We start from the raw sequence: 14,168 nt of genomic DNA, 5'->3' as shown, positions 1-14,168 counted from the left end.
ACTGAGAGGAGAGCTGTTGAGAATTTGTTTGTGGAGACACTAGTTTTCACTGAGCTTTTGTTGTAAGGTTATCAATTGAATAAAGAATAAGTGGTTGTAGTTTAAAAGTGAGATGATTGATTAGTATGTAGAAAGCCATGAAACTATTCTTTTTCTTAAAAATTTCTAAGGATGTAGAGTGAAACAGATCTCTGAATTATGTAAAGATAACTTCATCATGGTCAAATGCAGCTCCCTAATGGTCAGACACAACATACTTCATGAAGTCTTGTTTGTCTACTACTATGGGGAAAAAAAATCAATTAAAAACTTTGAAACAATGAACCTTGAACTGTCTTCATCAATAGCACAGTTCTCATTTACTCAGAAATAAACTTCTTAGTGGCATATTCTACATATGAAAAAATGAAATGTTCATTTTGCATAAGCTCAGGTGTTTCATATCTTCTAATTCTTCTGTCTCTTAAAATTGTTTAACTATTAGTGAAATTTCTAATCTTTTTTTAAAAAAAGGGTATTTGCCTCAACTGCTTTACAGGCTCTCTGCAAATACTTTCCCAAATCACCTGCATGAAGCTGCATTACTGATGATCTACAAAGCAGAGCTGTTTACCACAGAAGTTGTCTGACAGCTTATCTGGGATGAGGCAGATGTGACTGATGCTACTCATGTCATTCATCTCATTTCAGTCAGGTCACTGATAAAGATTTCATTGATTTTCATTGAATCTTGACATTTCCTTCTGGACAGTATTCTTTCATGGGTATTTCATTTTTGTGCTGTTAATCCACTTCTGTGTAAAAGGTGAGACAAAAGCCAGAAATCTGCTTTTCAACCTTTTCTGTAGCTGCCAAAAATCTGAATGCCCAGAATTCACACCTTGCAGGTTCAGACAGTGACACACTGGCTATGTCTGTGCTTACCAGTTTAACTGTGAAAGGTTCCATCTACACTTTGAAATACTTAAAACAGTTCCAAAATGCATTTTTTATCCTGGCCAACAGCTCTCTCACAATCTGTCCCCAGGTTCAACAGTTTGCATGCAATGAAGACCATTTCCAGTAGGTAATTTGAATGTAACTGCCTGGTTTTGGAAACAAAGAGTTGAGAAGAATGGAGTCGGCCACTGTGTCACATTTCCTTGGTGACAGCTAACACTTTCTGGGGCTGCTTAATTTACTCATCAAGACATAGGCATTATCATCCTTGTGCAGATGTAACAGGAAGATCTATGTGTGCTGGTTGAAGGAAATAAGGGCCTTAGCTGAACCTGCTTTGGGCAAAAGGTTGGAGTAGTGACCTGTTCAACTGTTCTACACTCCTGTGGTTCACTTACATAGAGAATTGTTGGTCTGGACTCAACAATTTTGTGGACTTTTCCTAAATGAGCCCAAATGATATTTGATGTCGACAGGAGAGGCTAAGAGGAAAACTGAGGTAAGTGGCTCTTTTCTGCACAACTCATGCTTGCAGAGGAGATACCCATTATTTTTAAAAGCTAGGTAATGGGATGCATTAAACTACTTAGCAGTTTGAAGAATACAGCTCAGTAATATTACTCACAGGATATAAGGCTTTGTGGATGGACTTTAGACAGCACTGAAATGACAATTTAAGGTAAATAATTATCCCAAGAAGCCAGTTTAAAATAGCTCCAGGGTGAGTTTATCTTGGAATTAGAGATGGATTCCAATGTCAGCAGGAACTATTATCTGGAGACATTTCATATCATGAGACTTATCATCCACACAACTGACTTGCTCTGAGTTCAGATGGATACCATAGCAACATGGACACAGTAAAATCACTACTGTATTCCTGTCTCTTATATGTATCTGCTCTGCAAGGTCTGTTAGGTCTTAAATTCATGGTCCATATTTGACTATCAGCAGAGATATCCATACCCCCATCTTGAATTTTGTCACATATCCCATCCATAGACCCATCTTTCTGGCTCTCCAGCACAGCCCTGGAATTTCACGAACACACAATAAAAATGCTGATGATTGCTCTCTTTTTTGCAAATCTCACCCTCCACATATAGACATGCATATAGAGTTGGCTGTTCTTTCTTATAGGTATCAGGAGATTTAACTGCTCTCAATGTTATTTCTGACACCCATCTAGCTTGGGTGCTAACTGTTAAACATTATCAAGTGATGATTAAACATTCCACTAGTATCTCCTTTCTATCAGCTGTTATACAGATGGGCATTAATACAAAAAACTGAATTCATGCTGCATGTGAAAGATATGAGAATCAGCTAAATAAATTAATCCCTCATGAAGAGCTTGTTCTTTTTCTTTTAATATGCATTTCCAACTGAAGCTGAACAGAGTTCACAGGAGGCTGGGTTTTGCAACACAGCTGGACTTAGGATTCTTGCTCATGCACAAAATGTGTCAGGGCAGAGCTTACTTGCTTTAGAGTAAAAATCAGATTTAATTAAACCTTCCCATGGATGAAAGTTGTATTTCAATCGAACTCAATGGATAAGTGAGCAAAGTACATGAAGACAGATTAGAATAACAACAATAGCTTGTCTTTTATAAGATTTGTAACAAGACACAGTGATGGAAAAAATCACTACAGAGAAAATAATGAACTTGGATTGTTCTGCTGAGCTCTGAACAGTTCTTTATGTCTTTATGTCAGCAAGGACAGAAGTGGAGCAGCAAGACTGAAGTCTAGATTCTTACTACACAAACTTTAGATCAAGCTTTTAGAGTTCCAATTAACAATAAATTAACACTCCTCTATGTTATGCTGTACGGGTACAAGCTGTATGAAACCATTCAGAAATTCCTTGTAAGTCAGTCTGTCCATGTAGAATTATTGCAGATGTTGTGCAATGAATAGATTGGACATTCTTTGATTCCTGCTAACCATGTAATCATCTAGAAGAATGAAAGGACAATTGAATAATGGTACCCTGAAGTGGCAGATTTTTTTTTTTGCATCTCCTCAACCAGAAGCTGCCTGTTTTCAATGGAGAGAATATGAATTATAGAGGACTTTCAGGGGAAAATATGATCTGCCCAATTTAAAACTTCTTTTACATTAATTGCATAAAGAACTTAAACTGATACAAGAATCAGGAGTTATAAAAATACTTTGATTGCTCTCCACCATTTTAGTGCCTAAATCCTAGGATTTAGGTGGGATGTCACAGCATAAATCCTGGGTTTTGTTTTAATGTCTAATTCTTCCACTAGGCTAAATGCTTGAACTAAAAATATAGCAAAGATTTCAAAGCTAAGATATAACGCCACCAGAGGGAGAAGAAACAACTGTTCATGTTGGCTTCATGATTACTGAAATAAGAATTTTCTGATTTGCAAGAAGGCTTTGAGTTGGTCTATACAACTACGTTGTAACTGTGAAGTCATCTTCCTATTCTTTTGGACAGATGAAAAATGTATTTCATGAAATCTTCCAATGAAGATTAAAAAAAAAATAGTAATCAGATTCTCATTTCTAGCAGGTTTTAGATCTGATCAGTTTCTGCAGTGACCAATATAGTAGAAACTCTGTTTTGTAAAGAAGGATGGGGATTTTTTCACTTTAACTGTGAAAATTACCTACTAACTTAAGTTCTAACTACCAGACTGTAGATAGCCTCAAGCTCTCTCAGAAATGTGGACTAAAGTATTTGTAATATCCCATGGAATGATTGGTCCTCCCTGTGAACTATACAAGCATACATCAAGATAAATAACATAAGGTTTCTATGCTCTGAGCAGAAAGGCCTGGGAGAAAAATCACGCTCACTGAATGGCCAGAAATTCAGATACGGGGATTATCAAATAAATTTGAGGCAATATGAACTGAATTAACTTGGAATGACCCAAGTGCTAATGGACTTTGGTTTCCCAGTTTCTTACTGAATGTATCTGTCAAAAATACAGTACCATTTCTACTGGATTACTGCCTTTGAGATGGAGTTCATAAAAGGGCATCAATGTGCTAGAAACTTCCATATATGAGAAGATTCAGAGAAATTTACTCTCTTAGAAGAAAAATGACTTACAATGAATTTGCTGCAGATGACATTACCAAGCAAATACAAAGGATTTGATGTGTATCTCCAAGAATTTTTAACAATGCTGGTAGATCTGTGTTCTCTAATTCTTCATACTTCACTTTCACTGTGGGGTCACTTTGTGCAACATTTAGTCTGATATAATTGAATAGAACCTTCTCAGAGATCATTGCTTCATAATCATTATTCAGTTACATTTTCCATTAATTAATTTTTATCTGATTCTTTCTCAGTTAAGATCTCAGTAACGTAGCTGCAGAATGCAGTAAGTATCTGATGCACTTAATGAGATACACTCAGATTAAGGTGCAAAGAAGTCTGGAAGAAAAGCAGACAAAGAGATTGGACAACAAAGCACCCATGGAAAGAGGACAGTGCTTAGATCAGACAACACCCTTACAGGGTAGACAGCTACAGAAGAAGGTTTTGGCTGAGGGCAATTTAGGGAATGAAAAAGAAAGCAAAAAACTTCTCCTTGAGCATTAGATGTTGGCCACTGTCATGGTCAGTCACTGGAGCAGCTCTATACATGAACTGCTGAATCACTGTTATTATGAACCCTAATTGTTTGAAAATATAATAAACTAGCAGCAACACAACTTTATTTACATGATGGGAAAATATCCCTTAATTAAATCACTTCTAGCACTTTTGGAAGCACTTATGGATATGAACACCAAACAACTTAACAAGTAAAATCTGCCAATCTGGCAAATTTTAGTTCTTATGAGTTTGTTTGTGAGCTAGTTCCCATGCTAAAGTACTACCACAGCAATCTATTTAGTGTTTGTATTGTTGGTTTATTTTATAAAAAGGATTACAAGAAGTAATTTAGTCTCCTTCTCCTCTTAGAAGGAAACAGTACCAAGATGGAGCTCTGAAGAATTGTGAAACCTATCACTTGCAAGGCACACAGGGCTATTGCGTTACATAATCTGAAGCAGTACAGGTTAGTAAAGCACATTTTCTATGTGTTCTCAGGCACTACATGGATCAAAAATCTCCAGTCCTTTTTGCAGTGATAATCCTGAGGTCTCTGAACCACCATCGGAATTACTTGTCTAGTAATGACATTTACAGAAAGAAAGTTCAAACCACTGTCAGAAACAATGAAACAAGAAGAAGGAGGGGGGGAAAAAAGCATTACCTAATAGTTTTGATCATGCTGAGCCCCATTTCAACACAACAGTGGGCATGGTCCTGCCGAGGTTCTGGAAGCCCTGACACACAGTAGTAGCAGTCCCCCAGGATCTTTATTCTGAGACAATGATGCTCCTAGAAGTAAATGTATTAAAGAGAAAGGAAAGATTAGCAGTTATTTTTTTTCATAATTGTAAGATGAATGTGAAAGTGATTGGGAAAAGTACTGAAAAAAACCCAAAGCAACAAAGCTTGTTAAAATGTTTCCTGCTTGTGATTAGTGTAATCTTAATTTATTTCACTTTTGAAATAAAGTACCTTTAAATTTTCAGTAAGAAAGGATATAGTGCTTTTTTGTGCTATGATAGTCAGAGATGTCCTTGCTATAGCGAGCAGAGTATCATCAAAGTTAGGCAGGAAGCCAGCCCCAGGATTCAGTAATGCCAGCTGAGACAATGAACCCATTTTTTACTATATTCCTTCCAAACATCCTTCATATCCCTTTTTTACACTGGAAATAAAGGATGATATTCTTTTTCCCTCCCACTGATAGTCCTTTCAAACCTACATTTTTCACAGTTACACTTGAGCATTCCCAACAGCTAGAGGAGTCAATCAAGTACCTGCGTTGCAAGGACATCAAAGATGTCTTGCATCGGACTTGCACTGTGGAGTTGGCATCCTGCTAGAGACATCCTTTATCCTATGAGCAAATACTGAACTTTATTTCTTAAATACATATTAACAGTATCCTTATATGGTGAGACAGTACATTACTCCGTGATTAGATCATTATTTTAGAGAAATACCTGAACTTGCAGTCCCCAGGCAAGCAAAACAAGTGAACCTAAGATTATCTGTAAACTTGCCCAATGTTTTCTGCTGGCTTGGCACTCACAAAGACAATCAGTGCACAGGAAGAGAGACCTTAATAATTTGAGGACAGAGCTGCAAGTGTCTAGGGACAGAATATGCTGCAAGATGAGTAAGGGAAGGGAAGTGTTTTTATGTTGGAGAATCACTGAAATAATAAGCGCAGTCTTAGCACTCAATCAGTAAAGGCTTCAATGACAGACCATTTAAATGCAGAGCAGTCATTACTGGGCAGCAGAATAATGATTTATAATGCTGGTTCATTAGATGACAGTGAAATTTGTCCTGTGGTATTTTATTTCTCTTTTTAGGCATCCTGGAGTGGAGGCTCCATTAATCAAGGGACTGGGCATACGCTAAATCCACTGGGGAATAAACAACTTTATGTAGGCAATAGGAGCAAATGTGAACATTGACTGTGCCCCAGGAGTTGAGTACTGGTCAAATGAACAGCATTTTTGGTTATGATTTCAGATTTTGCATAGGACGAATGACGCTTTACAGTCAGTCTAAGCAGCATGCTTGGATTCACCTACACACTTGTACCCAAAGACTTTGCAGAAATCAGCTGACGCTTTAAGCATGCCAGCCAGGGTAAAATCCGCTCTGAGGAGAGGGCCAAAGTAAGCTGGCTCACCCCAAAATCTCCTTAAACCATCAGCAGGAGCTGCCTGTGTCTGAGACTTTGGCTATGTCTCCAGGTAATACTATTTCTGGTTCTCAGAGTGAAATGCCCAGCTGCCAAAGTTTCACAAGGAAATTCCAGGCTGAAGTCAGGCTTCTAAAATGTCAAAGCTCATATGCAACTCTCCTCTTTCCTTTTCCCCTTCTCTTCAACTCCTCTTTAGACCCACACAAGTGAACACTATTTTTCACATGGTTGCAACTGAAATTGTGCCTCCTAAAATACACAACTTTTGGGTTTTCAAATTTTCTTCTCAATAGACAAAATTAGAAATTTGATTTTACTTCACTTTTCACCATTTTTTTTCTATAGAGTAAACCTGTGAAGCATTGATCAACAAGTAGTATAAATCAGTGCATGCCAAACTGTTAGTAGGCTTCCTTAAGCTTCTCTTTTGTGTTCCCTGGCTAGACAAAATGCAGAGATAAAGGTATTATAAAGCAGAAATTCTAAAGTTTTTTGGCATTTCTATTGATTCATATTCAAATGACATCTGGTTTTACATCTGAAAAGTAGGAGCATTTGTAACATCATATTGTTTTGATAGAGGTAAAGCAAAAGGCAGCACTTCAACTCCATTTAGACCCGTTTCAAACACATTACAATGATAAGCTCACAGTAAAGTAGAGAAAAATGGAAAACCCAGCCAATTTCCAGGAAAGAAAGACATATCTCAAGTAGTACCACATTTTAGTATTATAAACACATTTTTATATAAACATTTATCATACAGTCTTGCATCTATAGTATCTGCCTGTCCAGTGACAGGGGAATCCCTATTAAGTGAGCATATAGTTCAGCACAGTTAGAGAACAGCCTGCAACATGGAAACACCTCACCTGTTTGGTTCTTAATGACCATTCAAAGTGGCTAAAGTGCTGATTTCATTAGTCAGATAAGAACTCTGTCATCTGCCTGCATGTCTTTTCATTTGCTGAAAGTCAGAACAAGGCTGGCCACATGAAAAGGATGTGGCTTTTATAAGAATAAGAGAAGAATCTTAATGGGTAACAAGATGGATGTTTCCATGTATGGAAATGTGAGTATGCGTGTCGTGATTCATCACCTCACTATCATTGGCAAAGCTTGGGAAATCATCTACTGAGTGAGGTATCCAAATGAAGATGACTATACAAGTGACCATGTGTCAACCCTCAGTAAAGGCTGCAATTACAAAGGAGAGCCAGGCAATGCATCCAGTTTCACTGAGTGAGAAGCATGGTTATTCTGGATTATCGTGTGAGGGCTGATGAGATTGGAAAGAGATACAGTGTCTTACAGGCCAGCCATTTTATTCTTACAGGAAACCCATGGATTTTAATCTTTCAGGGGAAGATTTCGATTTAAGTATCAGTGCTTCAGAGTAAGGCTGAATCCAAACTCAAACCTAAGGCTGTTTCTGTGTTCATCTCTGTGTCTGCATCTAAACTAAAATGCTGTGGCTTGATTTTATCTTTAGGTCTCACTGATGCTGGACTACATCTCAGCTGCTGCTGTGACAAAGCTTACAGATGTCTGATCCTTTATTTAGAGTTTTACGCTTCCTTCTTTGTCATATCTAAATCTGAATCTATACATGGTGTAGATATAGTTAGAAATATGACAACTTAAATTACAGTATCAGCTGATATCTAGCACTGCAGAGAAGGAAGAGGATAAACAAATGTCAAAAATAACAGTTCTTTTCATCAAAGCAGGACCTTTTTTTAGGCATAACTATCTTACGAATTTTAAGTCCCTTCCCTTCTCTCCTCAAAATTTCTGCCTACAAAAAATACTAATTATGCTTCTGTTTGGGCTATTGAATATATAGAGAAATATTTTCTTTCAGTTCTGTTTTAAGTCAATACCTTTTTCTTTGTTTTTAACTACATAGTTATGAAATTTCTATAACAGTAAATATTTTACAAATATCATGGAGTGATTGGAAAGGTGTATGCAACATAATAGTCTATTTATTTCTTAGAACTCATGAACTGAGCTCTAGTTTGTATTCAAAGAGTTCTGTGGTAATGGTACAGGTATTATGGAGTTTGTTGTTATCAATTATACGCATCAGCATGTGCCAGAATACTTGACAGAATCAACTGAGGATTAAAAAATATCCCAGATTTCTCATTGCTTCTGCATTGCACAGGAAAATGAAGGGCTGAATAAGAGAAGTTAAATCCTTCCTTGAGCTGTGAAATAGTGTCTTCTTTAGTATTCTGTGATTTATATAAGATGATAGAGCAGATCAAACAATCCTTTATATGGGATTATAATGTACTATTTTTATTTAGAAACAAATCAGGATTTATAAGGATTTTCCTTAATTTCTAAAGAAACTGCCTCAAGCTTTCTGCAACTGACCTTTTGGATGAAAATTCTTAGCAAAACCCAAGAGTTTGAGTAACAGTGTTTGTTTTAAAGAGCTTTGATAACTCCAGCTATGCTGATTAAGATTTGAAATCTAGATGCTAATGTGTAATTCTCACTAGTGAAATACCCTTCTAGGAAGGTCTTAAAAAGACCACTTTCTAAAAGGCCTGTCGAGAATTTACAGGAATACATGAAATGGTTGTTAATAACACCTGCAGAAGGGATAAGACTAGCAAATGATCAATTCCTTTACAGGCATGGTGGTCTAACAATACTGCAAGACTATAAAATGGCAAAATAATATGTTTCAGTACTATAGTGTCATCACTGTATGGTCAGAAATGTGGTCTTTGGACAGAATGAGGAAGGAGATAATGGGAGGAATAATGAAGGTCTGCCTCCACCATACAAGTGAAGGTTAGTCCAGGAATACTGTTTATACCTTTGCCTCTCTGAAAAATTGGAAGCAGTCCAGACAACTAGTCCCCAGAATTATTTGTAGGAATAAATCTTACAGAAAGAAAATCAACAAACAAATAAAACTCTTGCAATGAGCTTGGTCTGTTTGTTTTATCAAAAAGAAATCTGAAAAGGGGCTAGATTGAAGCACACAAACGTCATCCTACAGGAAACAATTGGCCTCAACATGGTTACTTTGTCTAGGAAAACTAGGTCACAGCAAGAACTAATGTATGCAATTCAAAGTCAGAAAAAAATCAAATGAGAAATAACCCATATTGAAACAACAGCAAGAGCGCTGTGGAAATGTAACAGACTCCCAAAATGCACAAGGATTTCTCCATCTCCTGGGACATTCAGATGAAGATGAAGAATTTTTCCAAAGGATACACTGTTTCCAAATGTGAAAGCTTTGTATGACATCTGTTTGGTAGGTTGACAGGCCCATGTAAATCATGAGTCCTTAAAATTTGGGTCATGGACCAGTCAGTGTCCACTTCTAAAATTTTCTGAAGAGAAAAGTCAAGTTCAATATAAGATTTATGTCCTATACTTTAGGCAACTGCTTCTCCATAAGACTGCAGAACACTGAGTGAGGAATCTTGGTTTTCTACAACAAACAAAGGGAGAATTCATCTCCTTGTCTTGGACAGAAACGCAAAAATCCAGGTAGAGCTTCTGTTCCTCCCTAGGGCTGTAGGGCATCCCTATTGTCAGGACAGCAGGCAGGTACCAGGACATCCAGGTCTCAGAAATCACAAACAAGGAACACACTCAAAATTACTTTCTTTTTAATAAATTTTAATTAGTCATGATGAGATCAGCCTAATCTTTGTAGTTAAAAAAGTTCAGTTTCTGCAGTGATTCTTCCTTGTGTATTCTGCCTTTCAGAGGACTGATCTAGATAGCTGTATTATTGAAGTCAGTAATGTGTGGAAAACAAAAGCAGATTTGTGGGCTATAAAAGAAAATGCATGGAGGAGTCTTGAATTTAGTGACTGGGACATTCACTTGAGACATGACTGTCCCAGTGATGAAGTTTTGCACACAGAGTTCTTTCATGCCAAACTCTGCAAATTTCTGGCTAAGAAATTCATGGCTGTGTTAGGAAAAACCCAGTATATTTATTACTGTTTCTTTAAAATAACTCACCTACATTTTTGGGATACCTACTCCTACATGAGCACATTCATTGCTCTCCATGAAGATTTATGACTTTGGGATGGCAAAAGAATGATTTCCAGAAGGTTTAAGTAGATGTATGACAAGCCACAGAGAAGGGGGAAATAGTTAAAGAAGCAAAATTTCCAGTTCCTATAAAATGTTAAAATGCAGGTAAATAATTTTAAGGTTAAGTGACTGCACAGTTAGATGTGTCTTCCTTGCTCTTCCCTCCTTTATTGGATCTAGTCATTCAACACAAAATATCCATTGGTTAAATATAGTTCACGGAATGATTAGAAAATATGGTTAATGACTATGAAAGAAGAATCTGTTCTACCAAGAATGCTAGGCACAGCTGAAATGTAAAGCACGGCAATAAATCACATTGTGTACATATCCTTCCTAAAATACTCCCGTGACATAGATACATTTAATTTGGTTTAAAATATGTTTCTTCAGTTAGAGCAGCTATTTTTGTCAAGCCATACAGAAGGAGACATTGCTCCTATAAGTATTCTAAAAGACATGACTGAGGTAACTTCTTTCACCTTGTTTTGTTTAACATGTAGATAAGAACTGATGAGCTTTCTTTTTGTTTGCAAAACTAATACTGTACATTGTATTTACCAATTCACCAGTGCCCAGGCAATGGGTTCTGGCATCACTCTGTACAGAAAAAAAAACCACCAACCACATTGCTGTTTAAGATAAAAATAGCTGACGCAAAAGAGCTTTGAATAATTATAGAAGTCTTTCTTTTCTTGATTTTAATTTTAACGTTAAGAGACGACACAAAGCGCATCACTGATGCCCTTGCAATGCATGCACAAATGCCACCTACCCCTAAACCAAAAATGTATAAAAATCAGTGAGGGATGTAGATATGTACATCAGAACAAGTCACTAGAGTCTTCATATAGAATAGAATAGAATAGAATAGACCAGACCAGACCAGGCCAGACCAGACCAGGTTGGAAGAGACCTTCGAGATCATCAAGTTCAACCTATTATCCAACCCACCTAATCAACTAAACCATGCAACCAAGCACCCTATCAAGTCTCCTCCTAAACACCTCCAATGATGGTGACTCCACCACCTCCCTGGGCAGCCCATTACAATGGGCAATCACTCTCTCTGTGTGGAATTTCTTCCTAACCTCCAGCCTAAACCTCCCCTGGTGCAGCTTGAGACTGTGTCCTCTTGTTCTGGTGCTGGCTGCCTGGGAGAAGATTTATTGTAAATAGCAGAGAGTATGGCAAATGGTTTTCAGAATGTAATTCCTGTTTTCCCACAATAGATGCTTATGCATAGTTGAATACATTTTAACTTAACCTCCATTAAATGTACTTAATTTCCTACACTAGCAGCCTTATTAGTCAGATCAGATATTGAACCCAAAAATCAGTCAAATGAAATTTGACCAAAGAAACATTAAAAAAGGTCAAGTTTGTTATAATTGAGCATGTTTACTGCCTGCATTTTTGTGCTTCTCTTTATTTTTTTCTAATCAGCTCTAACTAAGTTCTAATTAAGTAGCAACTATTTTTCCTATTGTAGTGCATTTCTCTACTGTGTTTAAGTTATTTCGTTACTGAGCTAAATAGAATCCAACCTGAAGACTGTAAAACCTACTAATAATTCACCATTGCAATGACTTTTAATTGAATAGGTCTTTTAACCTTCATCAGTACTTAGAAGAAAAGTAAAAATAAAGTTGTGGTCTTTTAAAGAAGATTCATTTCCTAGCAAGGACTAGAACAATAAGACTTCCTCAGAAACTGAGCTAGGTGATCTGCTTTCATATCATTCTTGGTCTAGCACCACAGAAGCATGAGGCTCTGATCACTATCTAAGCTTCTGCTTGACATCAGAACACATAACTTTTTTGTTAAAGTGTCTTCCAACCTCAGTCACAGAATCACAGAAAGGTAAGGGTTGGAAGTGATCTCTGGGAATCATTACTCCCTTGCTAAACTAGGTTCACCTTGATCAGGTTGCACAGGAACATATTCAGGAATGTTTTGAAAGTCTCCAGAGAAAGAGATCCAAAATCTCTCTGGATTTTGGTGGAACTTCCCATGTTCTAGTTTGTGCCTGTTGCCTCTTGTCCTGTCAGCACTTTAAAAAATTTCTGGGCTCAACCTCTTGACACCCACCCTTTAGATATTGATATTCATTGATAAGACAACTTCTCAGTCTTCCCTTCTCCAGGTTAAAAACCCCCAGGTCTCTCATCCTCCTGCATAGGAGAGATGCTTCAGTCCTCCAATCATCTTTGTTCAGTAGTTCCCTGTCTCTTTTAAGCTGGAGAACTGAGAACAATATTCCACATGTAGCCTCAGCAGCGCAGAGTAGAAGGGGAAGGAGAACCACCCTTGACATGCTGATCACACTCTTCTAAATGCACCTCCAGATACCATTGGCCTTCCTGGCCACAAGAGCATGTTGCTGGCTCATGGTTACCTTCTCCACCAGGACTCCCAGGTCCTTCTCCAAGCTGCTGCTTTCCAATAGGTCAGCCCCTAACCTGTACTGGTGCTTGGGGGTTTTCCTCCCAAACTACAGGACTCTGCACATGGTCCTGCACGACAATGGCCATATTAATCCCATTGAGGAAAATATAGATTCATGTCATTCAAAGTCATCAGAGGGTACTTCCCAAAGGTCCCAAAGAAAGAGATTAATTCTGTTTGCAAATGAACTCACATGTGCTAGTCGATCAAATCTGGCAAAGAGTTCATTCAGCATTCGGACCAACTCTTGGGCTGACAGAGTTGTGGACAGGTTGGTGAATCCTTTAACATCTGCAAAAAGAATACTAAAAAAAAGAAAATATATTAATAGTGCAGTCTATTTCCTTTGATAAGGAAGGATCATTTTAAAGCCATGCTACCTTTGCTGTAGACTTTTCGAGATTCTGTAGTACTTCATATAAATATCAAAGTGACTAAAGAATATTAAAAAGTATGTGAAAGACTTTGGCCCAAAATGTGTGTTATGCAGTTTGGAGGTTTCAAATTATTCAGGAAGAAATAATGAAGAAATATGAACAGTTATTCCCATTTTAGAATAGAATAGAATAGAATAGAATAGAATAGAATAGAATAGAATAGAATAGAATAGAATAGAATAGAATAGAATAGAATAGACCAGACCAGGTTGGAAGAAGTGCGCCCATAATATAGAAGATAGACTTGGCACCCTGCCATCTGTTAGCATCTGACAGTGTTGAGGGTGGGTTCATACATAGCTGGTTTGGTTTTTTTTACAGTGAGTTTGACTTCAGTGATTTCAATTTTTAGTGGGATTTTCAGGCTTTAACTATTTATGTGCCACACAAGACTCAAATTCTAAGATAACAGATTCATCACAGTCTTATACACAGGCCATCTTTACTGCATCTAATTTTAGAGACTTGACTAAATTCCCTCTGTTTAGATG

General features: G+C 37.3%; 1 protein-coding gene across 3 annotated transcripts in view; it reads right to left on the bottom strand.

Moving 5' to 3' along the window:
- Positions 1-14,168, bottom strand: part of ADCY8 (adenylate cyclase 8) — a 115,372-nt gene that overhangs the window by 55,092 nt on the left and 46,112 nt on the right. For all 3 annotated transcript variants that reach the window (XM_068155529.1, XM_068155531.1, XM_068155530.1), the window contains 2 exons: positions 13,434-13,545; positions 5,192-5,319 (listed from right to left, as the gene is read on the bottom strand). In XM_068155529.1, coding sequence (XP_068011630.1) covers positions 5,192-5,319; positions 13,434-13,545 — 240 coding nt within the window. The remainder of the gene's footprint in view (positions 1-5,191; positions 5,320-13,433; positions 13,546-14,168) is intronic.

Source organism: Melanerpes formicivorus, unplaced genomic scaffold (genome assembly GCF_026170545.1).
Source record: "Melanerpes formicivorus ecotype bairdi unplaced genomic scaffold, bMelFor1.0.p_v2 SCAF_32, whole genome shotgun sequence".
Classification (NCBI taxonomy): Eukaryota; Metazoa; Chordata; class Aves; order Piciformes; family Picidae; genus Melanerpes; species Melanerpes formicivorus.
Note: the sequence above shows the minus strand (reverse complement) of the source record. Positions and strands in the feature narration are given on the sequence as shown.